The sequence below is a fragment of the Chrysochloris asiatica genome, unplaced genomic scaffold (genome assembly GCF_000296735.1).
Source record: "Chrysochloris asiatica unplaced genomic scaffold, ChrAsi1.0 scaffold00052, whole genome shotgun sequence".
In the NCBI taxonomy this organism is placed as follows: domain Eukaryota; kingdom Metazoa; phylum Chordata; class Mammalia; order Afrosoricida; family Chrysochloridae; genus Chrysochloris; species Chrysochloris asiatica.
In genome coordinates this window covers 2,531,574-2,547,141 of record NW_006408570.1, presented here as the reverse complement: position 1 = coordinate 2,547,141, position 15,568 = coordinate 2,531,574, and the positions used below count along the sequence as shown (strand labels likewise).

General features: G+C 47.1%; 1 protein-coding gene across 14 annotated transcripts in view; it reads left to right on the top strand.

Moving 5' to 3' along the window:
* Positions 1-12,174, top strand: part of DYSF (dysferlin) — a 328,923-nt gene extending 316,749 nt beyond the window's left edge. For all 14 annotated transcript variants that reach the window (XM_006862906.1, XM_006862903.1, XM_006862904.1 and 11 more), the window contains 5 exons: positions 34-133; positions 3,953-4,131; positions 6,643-6,752; positions 8,180-8,327; positions 12,136-12,174. In XM_006862906.1, the coding sequence (XP_006862968.1) occupies positions 34-133; positions 3,953-4,131; positions 6,643-6,752; positions 8,180-8,327; positions 12,136-12,174 (576 nt within the window). The remainder of the gene's footprint in view (positions 1-33; positions 134-3,952; positions 4,132-6,642; positions 6,753-8,179; positions 8,328-12,135) is intronic.
* Positions 12,175-15,568: the final 3,394 nt, after the last annotated feature.

The window sequence follows — 15,568 nt, the reverse complement described above, 5'->3', positions numbered from 1 at the left end:
CTTGCTTCCTTCTGTATCTCTCCTCTTGACTAGGATGCTTTCTGGAGGCTGGATAAGACCGAGAGCAAAATCCCAGCTCGAGTGGTATTCCAGATCTGGGACAATGACAAGTTTTCCTTCGATGACTTCCTGGGTGAGCACTGTTTCCTCAGGCCTATTCTGCACAGGAGGGACTGTTTCCAGAATCTCCACTGTGTGTATGCTATTCTTGAATCTTTCTGGAAGCTTGGGCAGAAGAGGCAGTCTGATTTTCTGCCTTCAGGGATCTCAGAATCACTGACCCCTGCATTTTGATCACACTGAGATAGGAGACTCAGTGTGATCACTGTGGCCACCCAGGGTGGGTCAGGCAGCAGAGGTGGCATTGGTGCTGGGCGATGGCAGGACTCAGATAGGGAAGTCGTGCTCTGGCTGCCTCAACTCCTGCCCACAGCTTGGGTCACCCCCACCACATCTTTCTTTCTCACAGACTGAACAGGACTAATAAGGGGATCAAGTCACTCTTCATCCTTGTGCCCGAGTGACTGAGGGTGTGAACAAGCAGCTCTTCCTTCATCCCCAGCCCCCAGGCAGGATTCTTGCATAAGTAGCCATGTTGAAAACCTGAGCTGAGAGCAGGGAGGCCCTTGTAGAGGGTAGGACAGGGGGATGAGGAGAAAGGCCACGCTGGGCCAGTAGGTGGGAGTCTAGCAGGTGGGAGCAGGAGAGTCTAGAGTTAGAAGTAACCCTGTCACAACAATGGACGTGAACCCATGAAAAGGCACCCCGGAAAGACTGGAGTCCTGGGCTCTAGCTCCGCTCGAACTCTTGGGAGCAGGATGGCTTTGGACAAATCACTGAAGCTTTCCTTAGGTGACCCTTGATTGCAAATGGTGAGGTGGTCTTTGCTAAGTTCTGTGGAATTCTCCCTGTCTCTCTCCACCCCTTTGTCACATCTGACTGATCACCTGCACATGGGACTGGATTTGCTCAAGAACTTCATGAAACTTCATGTCGGAAGATTCTGGGTGTCAAAAGAATGACACCAAATCTGACTTTGATTATTTTACTTCTTATTCTGGGGTACAGAATTCATGTTGAAAAATTAGAATGACCCCTTCATCACATTTTATTATAACCTCACCACCCAGAGATAATCTCCACTAATATTTTGGTATGTATAATTTCAGATATATAAACAAATGTATATATGTTATAAGGAGCTCTGGTAGTGTAGTGGTTACAAATCGGGCTGCTAACCTCAAGGTCAGAAGTTTAAAACTACCAATCACTCCATGGGAGAAAGATGATGCATTCTGTTCCCGTAAAGATTTACAACCTTGGAAACCCTTACAGGGTTGCTATGAGTTGGAACCTACTCCAAGGCACACTACCACCACCACCATATGTGTTATATGTGTATTTTATAGATATACATATACAGGCATACATATATGATATACAGAAAAATGGGCTCATACAAGTACTAGACATACTAATTTCTTTGCTGATTAAAAAAAACAAACAATAAACCGACGCAATATATCGAGAACATTTTTTCTAGTTAGTAGTTATCTACCTGCGTCTGTGTTTGCATCATCATATTAATGCCTGCCTCATGTCCCATCAGACTGGTAGACTCTTTGCTTAATGAATCCCTTCTTGTGGGTGTTTAGGCCATTCCTGTTTTTAGATGTGACCCCCTTTGTATCCTTTGTATCCTTTGCACATATCTTTCCTTTGCACATATCTTTGTATCCTTTGCACATATCTTTGTATCCTTTGCACATGTCTTTGTATCCTTTGCACATATGTCTTTGTATCCTTTATATCCTTTGCACATATCTTTGTATCCTTTGCACATATCTTTCCTTAATTCTAAGATGTAGATTTGTTAGTCTTTCTAAATTTTAATGGTTTTTGGAATATGCACTTGAATTGCCTTCTGGAAAAGTTTCCTTGTTTGTATTTCCAACTATGCCCTGTTTGTGTAAGAATACCATTTCCCTAAACTCTTGTTATTGCTGTTATCTTCAATTTTTTTCCAATATAAAACCTCATTTTAATATATTTCTTCATTATTTGTAAGGTGGAACATGAAAAAAATATTTCATAAACACATTTTTGGTGAGATTTTCCTTTTTATGGCTTTGGAATGTTTCATCTTTTGTTGTTGAGTTTTCAGAGCTTTTCATATATTAAAAATATATTTTGTTGTTGTTGTTGTTAAGTGCTGTCGAGTCGGCTCCAACTCATAGTGACCCTGTGTCGGGTTTTCGAGGAGCATCTGGTGGATTTGAACTGTCCAACTTGTGATTTGTAGTCCAGGGCTGATCCTACAGTGCCATACCAGAAAATATTTTAGATCCATTTTTTTTCCATTTATTTTTAACTTTTATGGAGCATTTTTGCTTATGAACTTTACAATTATTTTGTGACATAAATTCATCAATCTTTTCTTTATGGGATGAGGCTTTAGAAAATTAATTTTTAAAAGAAAGCGAAGGACACTGCATTTTTTACTGAATTCAGAAACCCATATTCAAAATCAAGTTAAACAGACTCATCTTTTGTTTTTAAAAAAGAAAACTAGTTAACATTGATACCTTTTAACTCCATGAGATTCCCTATTTTAAACTTTATAATATGTTTTCTAATTAAATATTTTATGCTTAAATATTTATTTCTTTAAAAAATTTTATTTAATAATGATTAACAATTGATCTTGCCATCCTAAAATAATGTTATCTTTCCTTGTAGCCTTTTATAGAGATTGAGCTGGGATACTAGTATGCATGAGTATGTGTGTATATATGTGACTTGATATTCTGAATTACTGGGGGGCCATATTTAGAGTTGGAAACAAGCATACTCATGTGCACATGAGGGCTGGTGAGCTGTAGGAGTAAACACGTAGATAGATGAATGCTGCTGATAGAGTTGGAAACACTGATAGATGGAATAATAACCTGATTAGTAGATACATGTAGTGTTCATTGAGTGATAGCAGTCCTGGTGTGGTGCTGTGGGTTAATGCATCAGACTGTAAAGTCAATTGAACTGCAAGGTTAGTGGTTCAAGCTCACCAGCTGCTCCTTGGAAACCCTATACAGGGTTGCGATGGGTTGGAATCGACTCAACGGCACTTAACAACAACAAATCGAGTGATATCTCTAAATTAATCTAGTTAGGTCAAAGGAGAAGCAGGTTGGTGGGTGGATGAATGGATGGATTAAGGACTGAGTTGAAAGAAAGAAAACTTCATTTAAAAAAAGCTGTATATAATCAGTGAAAACTCAGTAACTTAGCACTCCGTACTTTAGGGGGGCAGAAAAAAGTTGTGTATGATGTTCAAGAATTTCCCTAATTTGGCCTCAGAAAACATTTTTTAAAAAAGATTTATCTCTCACTTGATTCCTTCAATACCCTAGGCTACAATTCCACTGACTCTGTGAGTGCCATATTATTGTGCCTAAGCAAGATGAAGTCATATGAAATTGCTGTTTTCACAGGCCAAATATGGTTGAGTATCAGCACTTTGGTATGATTCCATCTAATAAGTGGAGCTGTAGAAGAAAGGGATGGATATAATGGGTGAGTAGGTAAATCCATATAAAATAGTGGCTACATGAGTAACTAGGTGGGCCGATGAAAAATTGGATGATGGATGTAGGGAGACAATGGGTGTATGAGTCAATTTGTATATAGTACAGTGGAGAGTTAGAAGTCAAGAGTTCTGTTAAGGGTGAATACATATGTGGGCATGTTGATAAGCATATGAATACACGAGTAGATGAATGAGAGAGACTATGGATGGAGTTGTAGAGAGCTTAAGGGCTGATTCATGCCTCAGCCCATGGATAGAAACTAAGGAAGTGACAATGAGCTTTTCTTGAACCTGCCTACCTCCCAAGTAACCCCAGTCTGGCTGCACTTCAGAGAGCCCTGGCTAAAGAACACCTGTGTATTGCAGGCTCTCTGCAGCTGGATCTCAACCACATGCCCAAGCCAGCCAAGACGGCTGAGAAATGCTCCTTAAGCCAGCTAGATGATACCTTCCACCCTGAATGGTTCGTGTCCCTTTTTGAACAGAAAACAGTGAAGGGCTGGTGGCCCTGTGTGGCAGAAGCGGGTGAGAAGCAGATGCTGGCGGTAAGTCTCCTCTCCTCAGTCTAGTGAAGAATGGGGGTGGCTCCCATACTGATCATGTATGTACATGGAGTTTTGTACATGCTTACTGCTCATCCTTTCTCCCTCTTGTCTGCCTTCCATTTCTCTGTTTTTTAAGGCATCATCCCTTTTCCCTTCCAGTTCCTGACCTTCCTGTCACTGCAGGCTCCCATTCCAGGCAACATGTGTTCACACTGAAAGATGCCCTCATGTCCTGTGGATCCTGTTTATATTCCACTCACTTGCTCTTTGCAGTGAGCTGTGTCCTGGGACAGTGGCAAGGGGTCCTGACTCCCATTCAGCAGGCCTCATCTGTGCTGAGGGGTCAGTCCAGGAGTGTGACTGGCAGAGCCAAGAAGGATCCCTTCCCTGAGTGCGGAGCTGCCTTAGAAAGGAAGTTGGTCCCTGACAGTTTACTAGAAATGGCAGGCAGCCAGCCAGCCATTAAAGTGGTCCTTGAAATAAAATACCCTTGTTATACAAACGTGTATTGCAATTAAACAAGAAATGCTAACACACCAAAAGAAAATTGAGGGAAGGACATGAATAGGTAATTCAGAAAAGAATTACACACAGCCATTAAACACTGAGAAAAATATTCCCCCGAAAAATTAAGTAGGACTCCTGGTGTGGTACTATAGGAGCCCTGGTAGCATAATGGATTACGAGCTGGGTTGCTAACCGCACGGTCGCTCCTTGGGAGAAAGATGAGGCTTTCTGCTCACATAAAGGTTTATTGCCTTGGAAACCCTATACAGGGTTGCTGTGAGTTGGAATAAACGTAGTGGTACACAACCACTACCACCTGGTTTGGTGCTGTAGAATCAGGACTAGATTGTGAACCACATGGTCGTCAGTTCAAATCTACCAGCTGCTTCTTGGAAACCCTATAGCAGGAGTGGGTAACATCCAGCCCATAGATCTTATGTTGTTGTTGTTGTTAAGTGCCATCGAGTTGGCTCCAACCCATAGTGACCCTGTATAGGGTTTCTGAGGAGCATCTGGTGAGTTTGCACTGCTGACCTTGAAGTTCAAACTGACTTTACAGTTCAGCGCATTAACCCACAGCACGCCTGTCAAGGCAACTGAAGTTCTAGCCATCACATTCAGGGTGAGTTAATTAAATGTTTGACCAAATATAACAGGTTAATTTTTAATTTGATAATTTTGTATGACTCGTGAATGATGTTACAAATTTTGGCAGGAAAAAGGTTCCCACCCCCACTATACAGGATCGCTTTGAGTCGGAACCAATTCTACGGCACTTAACAACAATAAAGATAATTAAGTAAAGGAATATTTTTAAAATGTGGTAATATTTTTTATCTACTAAGTTAGAACACATTTTGAAACATAACAATACTCAATGATGATGAAATGTTGAGAGACAGGTCCTTTCATTTTTACTACTGAGGATGCTAATTTTTTACTATTTGGGAAGCAGTTTAGTAATTTGTTGTTGTTAGGTGCCATTGAGTCAGTACCGACCCATAGCAACCTTATGCACAGCAGAATGAAACACTGCCTGATCCTGGGCCAACCTCACTATTGTTGCCACGGTTGAGTCCATCAATGCTGCCACTTGGCCAATCCATCTCATTGGGGGTCTCCCTCTTCTTCTCTGACCCTCCACCTTACCAAACATGATATCATTCTCCAGCGACTGGTCCCTCCTGACAATTTAGTAATAGGTAGCAAGAAATTTAATGCTACTTATAGTCTTTGATTCTGTAGTCCCACTTCTAAAACCTCTTCTAAAGAAATAACCAGATAAAATTAAAAATTTAGGTTCTGTGATGTTTGTGGCAGCATTATTTATAATATCAAAGAGTTGGAAGCAACCCAAATGAACCAAAATAAGTAGTTTTTACTAAATAAATTATAGTCAGTCATCCCATAGAATATTTTTCAGCCATTTAAAACCAGACTTTAAAGGATATATAATTATGTGATGAAATAGAATATATCCTAAGTGAAAAAACCAAGCTGTGGAACTCTATGTATAACATGATATTGCAGATACTTGTAAAGGAGACAAAAGCTATGATGCATACAAAGGTTAACAGTGTTTGTCTCCACAGCCTGGACATATGTGTCACAGCCTCCTTTCTTTAACCATTTCTAAGTTTTCTACAAGGAGAAGTATCTAAAATTTCTACAAGAAGCATAAATGTTTTGATGATCAAAAGAACCCCACATTTAAGAACCAAAGGACTTGTGGCCCTTGAGTGCTTGGCTACTAACTACAAGGTTAGCAGTTTGAACTCACTCAGTAGTTTCGCAGGAGAAAGACCTGGCCATCTACTTCTGTAAAGATGACAGCCTAGCAGCCCCTCTGGGACAGGTCTACTCTGTCACATGGAGTCACTATGAGGTGACAATGGACTCTGTGTCATCTAACAACTACAACAACAACAGGTGGCATTGGAGGGCTGGCTTGGCCTGGCACCACAGCCGTCTCTGTGCCCTGACCAGGCTCCCTCTACCCCACAGGGCAAGCTGGAGATGACCTTGGAGATTGTAGCTGAGAGCGAGCATGAGGAGCGGCCCGCTGGCCAAGGCCGGGATGAACCCAACATGAACCCCAAGCTTGAGGACCCAAGGTTAGTGCCAGCCCTGATTCCTGTGCTTGGGGACCTGAGTAACGGTGCTGGGAAGTGTAGGCCACCCTACTGCGTACCACATAGGAGTCACAAAGCCCATAGGACATCCCAGGCCTCAAGAGGAGTGGATCTCATCCAGGGCTATATAGTAAGTTAAGGGGAGATGATGGTGTCATTCTAAGGAGCCAGAGCTCCTCTGTTCATTCAAGAAATAGTCCCTATTGGGTACCTGTTCTGGTTTTCCTGGGTGGTGCAACTAGTTAAGCACTTGGCAAAAGATTGGCCATTGGAGTCTACCTAGAGGTGATGCAGAAGAAAGGCCTGGCATTCTACTTTAGAACAGTCAACCACTGAAAACCCTATGGAGCACTTCTACCTCTGGGGCTGCTGTGAGTCAGAGTTGACTTGACAACAACTGGCTGGGGTACCTGATTATTGTGTGCCAAGCATGGCTTCATAGTGCATGTATGCATTGTGTTATGAAATCTTCCCTGCTAGCCTTATCCCCATTTTACAGATGAGGAAACAATCTCAGCAACATGAAATAAGGTCATCATTCTACATGAGAAAGTGGTGAAGTTGGAATTCTCACATCTGCTCTGATGGACTCTGGAGCCCAGTCAAAGTCTTTTTCCTTGTCAGGCTGCATTCCATGCTTCTCTTTTTGTAGGAAGACCTGGCTACTCTCTGGAGGGTCTGGCTTTAGAATGGTCTTTCAGCCTTAATTTTCCCATCTGTGAAATGGGGAGACCAATTCCTCATATCACAGGACTCTAAGGGAGCTAGACCATGCCTGTGGGTATGGAAGTCATGAAGGCAGTTTCAGGGAGTGGCGGATGCCTGTAGGGATCAGGGATGCTCTTGCTGAGTCTCCCTTTACCATCTACTCAACTCAAGTTGGGCTTAGGACAGATGACTCACTCTGTCACAATGCTCCAGTGCTGTGGGGCTGGTAGAGCAGTAGGAGGCAAGGTGGGAGTCTGTTTAGAGAGACAAGAAGGCCAGGAGATCCAGTGGTCACCATTGAGACACAAAATCCTGCGTGCTCTGCAAGTCGTTCTTGATTGTAAATATGAGAATTGTCCCTTAGCACAGGTTGGCTCGGAGAAGGAGCAATATTGGGGGGTGGGGGAAGTCCTGGTGTGGTACTGTAGGATAAGCACTGGGCTGCTAACCACAAGTTCAAACCCACCAGCCACTCCTTGGAAACTCTATACAGGGTCGTTACGAGTTGCAACAGACTTAGCGGTACTAACAGCAACATGAGTTGGAACTGACTCAGCAGCACTTAACAACACCAACAGGGGAATGAGGCTGTACAGGCCTTGGAGGGCCCGGGCTATATGACCTGATGTTGTAAGTTGAGAGCATGGTTTGGAGAAACCAGCTCTGAAGGTGCTCGCTGACCTCTGGGATTTCACTTCCAGGCGTCCTGATACCTCCTTCCTGTGGTTCACCTCCCCATACAAGACGATGAAGTTTATCCTGTGGCGGCGGTTCCGGGGTGCCATTATCCTCTTCATCATTCTCTTCATTTTGCTGCTTTTCTTGGGGATCTTCATCTATGCCTTCCCGGTGAGCATGCCTAATAGGGGAGGGATGGCCCGATGCTGTTCAGACAGGTACAGACCCTGACCAACATCAGATTTGCTCTGGACCAATCCCAGTCTGATGGAGAGAAACAGCCTCCGCTCTTGGGGGGCCCCTGGTCTGATGAGAGAGGAGTTCCCTGTCTGGTCCAGGAGACAAAGTCCTAGCTGTGGGAAGCACTTAGTCTCGTGAGGGAAACTGGGATTTTGTTCTTGTTGTGGTCACCCATTTTCAGTAAGGCCCTGGACTGTATAGCAAGTGTTGACAGAGGTGAGGTCCTTGGGCTGGGCTGAGCAGGAGCCTTCTTGAAGCAAGCTCTGGAACTGGGTCTGGAAGGCAAGGGGTGGCTGGTGGAGCAGAGGAGAAGCCCCTTTGTCTGTGAGGTCTGTATCTGCTAAGCTTTAGGGGAGAGGGACACCTGGGGCTGTCTCCCTAGAAGACCTTACAGTGTGTGTCTGCCTCCTGCAGCCAGGTGGGTGTGTGGGAAGGGGCAGGTGAGCAGAGGCCATCTTGGGAGCCTCGCACTTGGCCTGGTGTACATTTGGGATGAAAGGTCACCAGTGGCAGACCCTGGCCCCCAGCTCCATGGCCCTGCCTAATGGAGGAAGGACCCAGGACTCTTTTCCCAGCCTGTCAGGGGGGGCCCTGAAGAGGCTCTGGCCACCTGGTGCCTCTGGAACTTCAGACCTTGGAGGGGTATCAATGTTCCCAGGCTGACACCTAATTTTTAATCTTCTTTATAGTTAAGAACAACAACAAGAAAATTAACATGAAAATTTCAACCCTGTATGAAAGTAGAGTGAATGGCATACCCAGAGATGGAAAGAGCTCTAGGTACCACAGCAAACCTATGTGCAGCTCCCAGTTCAATGCTCCTGCCACCGTGGGCCTCAGTCCTGCTCAGCACCAGGCCACTGGCCAAGTGTAGGGACCCTCCAGTCAGACGTGAGCTTGGAGGGATGACTCGTGTGTGAGGTAGTTGTGAATCCTCCAGGAGGTAGACAGGAGGAAGACGGCACTCCCATCTTCACTGGGGATGTCTGCTGTCAGCAGGGCACACCTCTTAGGAGGAGGAACACTCAAATCACAAATGCTCTGATTCAGTCTCTCACATCATTGACAGTGAGGAACAGTGTGTGGGCATGTGGGGTGAGGCGTGGAGGAGGAGAGAGTATGCACTTGCAGGACCTGGCTATTCCGACCTGGCTATTCCCTGGAGGGTCTGTCTAAAGCCAGGATGCCGCATGGGTGCAACCACATGCCTGGTCCTCAAAGCTGGCTGTGGCTTTCTGAGATGAGAAACCATGACAGCAATGTAGATGTTTCAGTTCTCCATGGTGTGGAGAACTGAAACTTGTACAGTCTGGGGATCCTTTTTTACGTAAATGATGACAAAACCACAACTACTGGACGAGATGCAGGATGATGGGAGGTGCGTGTGTAAGTGTGGACTCTGGAGCATACATGAGCTACCATAGGAGTGGCCTGACCCTGGGCTCGGGCTCAAGGACTTTATCTTTGGTTGCTGAGTGAAGGGAGGGCTGGCTCTCCTTTCCTGATCTGTCCTTAGGCCCTCTTCGCATTCTGTGTCCATCTGGCTGCCATTCCTAGTGCTGAAGTCTCCCACGAGCACCTGATAGCACCTAACAACCACACAAAGTGTCTGGGGCAGGGTGAGCAGTGAGGACTCAGTGGTAAAATCCTCACCTCTCATACAGGAGACCGGGGTTCAGTTCCCAGCCAGTGCATTTCATGTGGAAGCTACACCCCTGTCTGTCCAGAGAGGCTGGTGTGTTGCTATGAAACTAAGGCAGACTAGGAAGAAAGCCCTGGTGATCATTTCCAACAGTCAGCAGATGAAAAGCCCATGGGTCACAATGGTTTCACCCCGCTGTTCATGGGGTTGCCATGAGCTAAGGCCGATTCAGTAGTAGTTCACAACAACAAGGTTCCAGGATGTATGGCTTATGTTACCCGAGGGGTCCCTAGTCCGTCGGGGAGCCAGAGAACATTGAAGCTGGATTATGAGGTGCAGGCAGTGGGGTTTAAAGAAAGGAGAGCTGGCACACACGGTGCACCTTACAGTTCTGAGTTCCCAGGAGCCTCAACCTCCCTTGGGGGCTGCGGAGGAAGGACCTGCATTTGGGTCCCTTAAGGTTTGGGAAACACTGTTGTACAGGGCCCAGCACTGCAGTGGAGTCAGGAGATGGCTACGCACAGCCTCTGTCTGAGAGTCCCTGGTGACCTTAGCAAGTCCCACCCATCTGCATGTGGAGGGCACTTCTGGGGCTGGAACTGTGTTTGGGGGTGCTCCTTCACCTTCCCTGAAGAGCCCAGAAGAGACCAGGGCAAGCCCAGAGTGACTCTACCACTGCCCTTTCTGTGCCTAACTAACCCCTGCCCCAGGCATTTGGCACTGGGGGTGGAGGCCCTGGTGCCTGTCTGGGAGAGGAAGGGGAGTTCTCAGTAACTTATAGCCCGTGACCTCTCCTTATCCCTTTGGGCAGGTGCAGAGTAGTACTTTGGGAGGGAGCTGCTCAAATCCCCTTTTCTCTTGCACCCCAAAAGTGACATCACTCTCCTTCAAGTTCTGGAAATGATTCCCTAAACTACCAACCCTGTCTTCCCTCTCCAGGACTCCCATGAGGGGGTCAGATCCCTGGTGAGGGGTCAAGGTGGAGACTGGGACTGAGGCTCTGGACCACCTTGGCTTCCTGGTCATTGGTATAAACTGGGCAGATCCTTCCCTTAATCCAAGTTACTCAGTCATCTGGCCCGTACCAGAGCTTCTGAGACTCACCAGGTGCAGGTCCCAGACCCATAGTTTACAGGGGACCCCTCACCTGGCTTCAGGCTGAGAGGTGAGAGGGCCTAATTCTGCTCTCCCAAGCCAGAACTTGGTGGAGGAGCCTAGGGACAGGGCTGCTCCCCTCCCTGGTTGGCCTCATCCCCCACCCTTGTGGAAATTCCCCTGGGAGGAGGGCGAGGGGGCAGCCTGTCTGATTTCTCCCAGCTTCCCCCTCAGAGCCAGCGGGAGGAGGGCCAGCATGGGGAGGCAGGAGGCAGTTTGGCGGGGAAGGAGCGGCCAGCTTTGTTTCCAGAGTTGGCTTTCCCGGGGACTGCGCTGGGGAACATACTGTCCCAATTAGGAGCCCTGTGTTGTGTTGTATGTGTTTTCATGGTTTTTGGGGGGAGAGAAGTGGGGAGGGGAGATTCCTGTCAGTCCTGCAGCAGGAAGGGCACAATGAAGGGCACAATAAAGGGCAACCCATCTCTGGTGCTGTTCTGTGTGTGGTTCATCCCTGGACACCCCACCCCCAACTCTCTGTCTGCTCTGGTCAGGACAGTGGTCACCCCTGAGCCCTTGGTTCCTGTATGGGGAGGGGTGGGGAAGAATCGTAGCCCTGGCTTCAGACCACCTGCTGATGGAAGAGACCCTTGGACTCAGAGGAGTCTTGGCAGCTGGTTTGAACATGGGGCTTTCTTTAACTCCTGTTGATGGGGAGGAGACTGAACAAGCTTGGGCCATGGGTGGGAGACAGGGAGTCGAGTTTTGGGATGGGCTAGGTTTGAGTGATGATCCAGAGCATCAGGCAGTGTGGAGTGGGGGGCTGTGTGTGGGTGGTGGGTGAGGAGAGCAAGGTGCAGGCAGGTGGGTGAATAGCCATGAGCCTCCTCTCCCAGCTCCCTGCCTCAGGCAGCTCTGCCTGATCCTCCAAACCTTGTAATGGAGGCAGTCATTCCAGCTGCCCAGGTGGGGCCACCATGTAAGCCTGTCCCCTTCTCCCTTCAGAACTACGCTGCCATGAAGCTCGTGAAGCCCTTCAGCTGAGGACACTCCTGCCCCTGAAGGGGACTGATGTGGCCGTCCTCCAGGTCCCAGACTGGCCTGCCTCCTCCTCCTCCTAGCTCAACTGAGCTCCTCCACCACTCCAAGGCCTTGACCTCCCTTACAGAGAGGTTGGACAGACAGGTGGAGCAGCACGTGCTCCCCAGTTGGTAACATCAAGCCCTGGGATCACCCTGCTTTCATCGTTTTGTTCTCCTTCAGCTGAGCCATTTTTGGGATCAGTTCCTATTTCAGTAAAAAACAGTATTTTAAACCACAAAGCTGTGTGGGTGCATGAGTATCTCCAGTACCTGAATGAGGGAGGTGGTGACAGTGCATGGAGGGGTGCCTGGAAAGGTGTGGGAAGGCAGGGTGGGTGCGTGCTATCACTGGCTCAGCCTTCTCCAGACAGAAGCAACCAAATGCCATGGGTAGGGGGCCCCATGGGATTATTTACTGGGGAATGGGGTGAACTTTGAGACTTAGTGTCTGGCCTGCCTAACGACCTGGCAATTGTCCTGCATCCTCTTCTTCCTTCTTCTCCTCTCCCCTCCCCTCCCCACCATCTCCTCTTCTCTCCTAGACTTGCCACTTTCTCCATAACCCCTCCTCACTTGGGCATCTCTCCTTCCTTTCCCATGCTGGTGGGCAGCTACCTGTTGGCTTGGGTGGGCAGCTACCTGTTGCTCTGTGTTCTTTGGCCATGTCAGGGGAGAGTTTCCATTGGCTTGAAAACGAGCTTCAAGGAAAAGACAGGGCCAGAAACTCCCCCAACAGAGCTGCTTGCTGGTTTCTGACTTTGCCCTTGCCCTCTCCTCCAACTCTCTTGGGAGCCCTTGGGGTCCTATTTTTGCTCCCTCACCCTGCTTTAAAGATCTGATCTGGACAAAGACACTTATCCTTGCAGTCTGTTGCACTAGCCATTGACCTGATGTTTTCTGCAGGAAATCAGGCTAAGTCTATGGGACTAGCAGGAACATCCAGAAAAAGCCAAGAACATGAACACACCGTGTTTCCAAAACAGAGGCCTCTGCCCCTCTTGCCCAAGGGGCTGGAACTCATGGAGCACAGCGCCTGGCCTGGTCTGCTGGGTGGCTGCCTGTTCCTCAGGAGGGCTTCTCTTGTTTCCCCCTGTGGGCCTGCTCCCCTGGCCCAGTCCCAAGGCCTCAGAGTGATCCTTGCAGCCACCCTTTGCTCTTCATTGTACTCTAGGACCCAGACTGAGGCCTGCTTCACTCTGACCTCATTGGTAGCATCATTGTGATTGGTACAGGGTTCATCTCCTGAACCTCAAAAACATGAGAACACAGGTTAGAATTGGTCCTCAGTGTCCAGCTGCCCAAGGGCCTGAGGAACTTGGTGGCCAGTCCTGAGAGCCTGATTCTCAAACCATGGTGCCAAATTACCACATCTCACACAGAACATGCTGCAGGGACCAGGGGCAAAGCTGCTTGGGGAAGGTCATTCAGGAGTCTTCACCAAGAATCCCTGGGCATGCAGTAAGCCATTTTCCAGACAAGGAGGAGACAGGCAGGAAGAAGTGGAGCTACAGCTTCAGGAGGTGGTGAGAGGTTTTTTCATGGGCAGGGAGGAACTGAAAATATGGGAGGGAGTGCGGAGGAAAGATAGGGAAAGACCAAAGACACGAGAGAGTATGGAACCAGTTTCAGGAGAAGAGGATTCCCTTTCTTCTAGGTACAGGAAGGCAGTAGAATTCAATGCAACTGTAGTTGTTGTTGTTATTAAATGCTGTCGAGTTGGTTCCGACTCATAGCGACCCTATATAGGGTTTCCAAGGAGCACCTGGTGAGTTTGAACTGCTGACCTTATGGCTCTCAGTCCAGTGCTGATCCTACAGCATCATACCAGCAACTATTAGCTAGGTTAAAAGAACTTTAGAGGACACTGTTCATTCATTAAGGAGCCCTGGTGGTGCTGTAGGATATGCACTGGACTGTGAACCATAAGGTTGGCATTTCAAACCCACCAGCTACTCCAAGGGAAAAATATGAGACTTTCTGCTCCCCTCAAGATTTACAGTCTTGGAAACCCCCATATAAGGTTGTTATGAGTCAGAACTAACTCCATGGCAGAGGAATTTTAAATTTATTCATTTGGTTTGACTTAACTGCTGGGGGTTGCAGGCAATAGAAAATCATACTAAAATTATCATAGCAAAAGGAACTTAATGATTTATGGAAATGGAATATCCAGAGTATTGGCTTCAGGTAAGGGTTGATCCAGCACTTTACGTCACCAAAAGCTTGCATTTTCTCTGTCTTTCTGCTCTACCTCCTCAGGGTTGCCTTCTCTCGTAACTTGGCTCTACTTCTGGAGCTGGGATTGAAGCTGCTCCCAAGAAAAACACAGGGGGCAGTGGATGGCCAGGAGATACCATGTCTAGTGAATGCTTACTGAGGAACACCACATGGCAGGCCTAAGACGTAGCAGTGAGTCACACATGATTATTGACCTTCCATAACTCCCAACCTGACAGGAAAAGTATATCAGGAAACCGGTGGTTATTTGTCCCTGATGTCCCCTGGGGGAGAGGGGCAGGAGACTTCTTCAGGAAGGAACATCATTTAGTTGAGTATTGGAGCATAAGAGAGGAAGGGTACTCCAAGAGGCGGAAATAGAAAGAGGGTCTCAGAGATGTTCGAGAACTTGACTAATTAATGGTCAGAAGGAGAATGAGGTTGGAGCGAAGCATGCCTGAAGATGAGAGGGAATAGCCAGATGTTGAAGGACTTTGTGCGTGCAGCTGAGTTTGAACTTCATTCTGGTGGCCGGGAAGCAGCACAGAAGAACAGAAATCTGAACTGACCTTTCTCAGGAGTGTAGTTCTTGAAAAATCATTCTAGCTTAGCTCTTACCCTGTGAGGAAAGAAAAGAGTTCTCTGGGGGTGGTGGTGGTGGTGGTGGTAAATGGGTAGACTTTGAGTTAATGAATTTAATGACATAAGTGTGTTTGAAAGGGCAGGGTCTAGAAACCTCACCCAATTTTCCAAAAGGTCTTTTTTGATTCCTCATAGTTAAGAACAATTACTAGTTGCAAACAGTAGCCAGTAGCAAAGGGCTCTTCTAAAAATCTGGTTCATGAGTCTATGAACTTGTTGGTGATGATCTGAAAGACAGCATAGGGGTCATCCATTTATTTATTCACTTATTCATTCAAAAAATATATAATGAGGGCTATTTGGGTACCAACCAGGGTGCTAGACTCTAGAGATACAGTGTTAAACAAGGCAAGTATGGTTACTACTCTCCCAGTTAAACAGGTGAGGCATAAAGTGGAGTTACATGGTCAAGGGCAGGGAGTGGAAAAGACAACAGAGGGATCCGAGTCTGCAGTGACCGGCCATAGCATGTTCAGCGATTTACAAGAACTACCAAG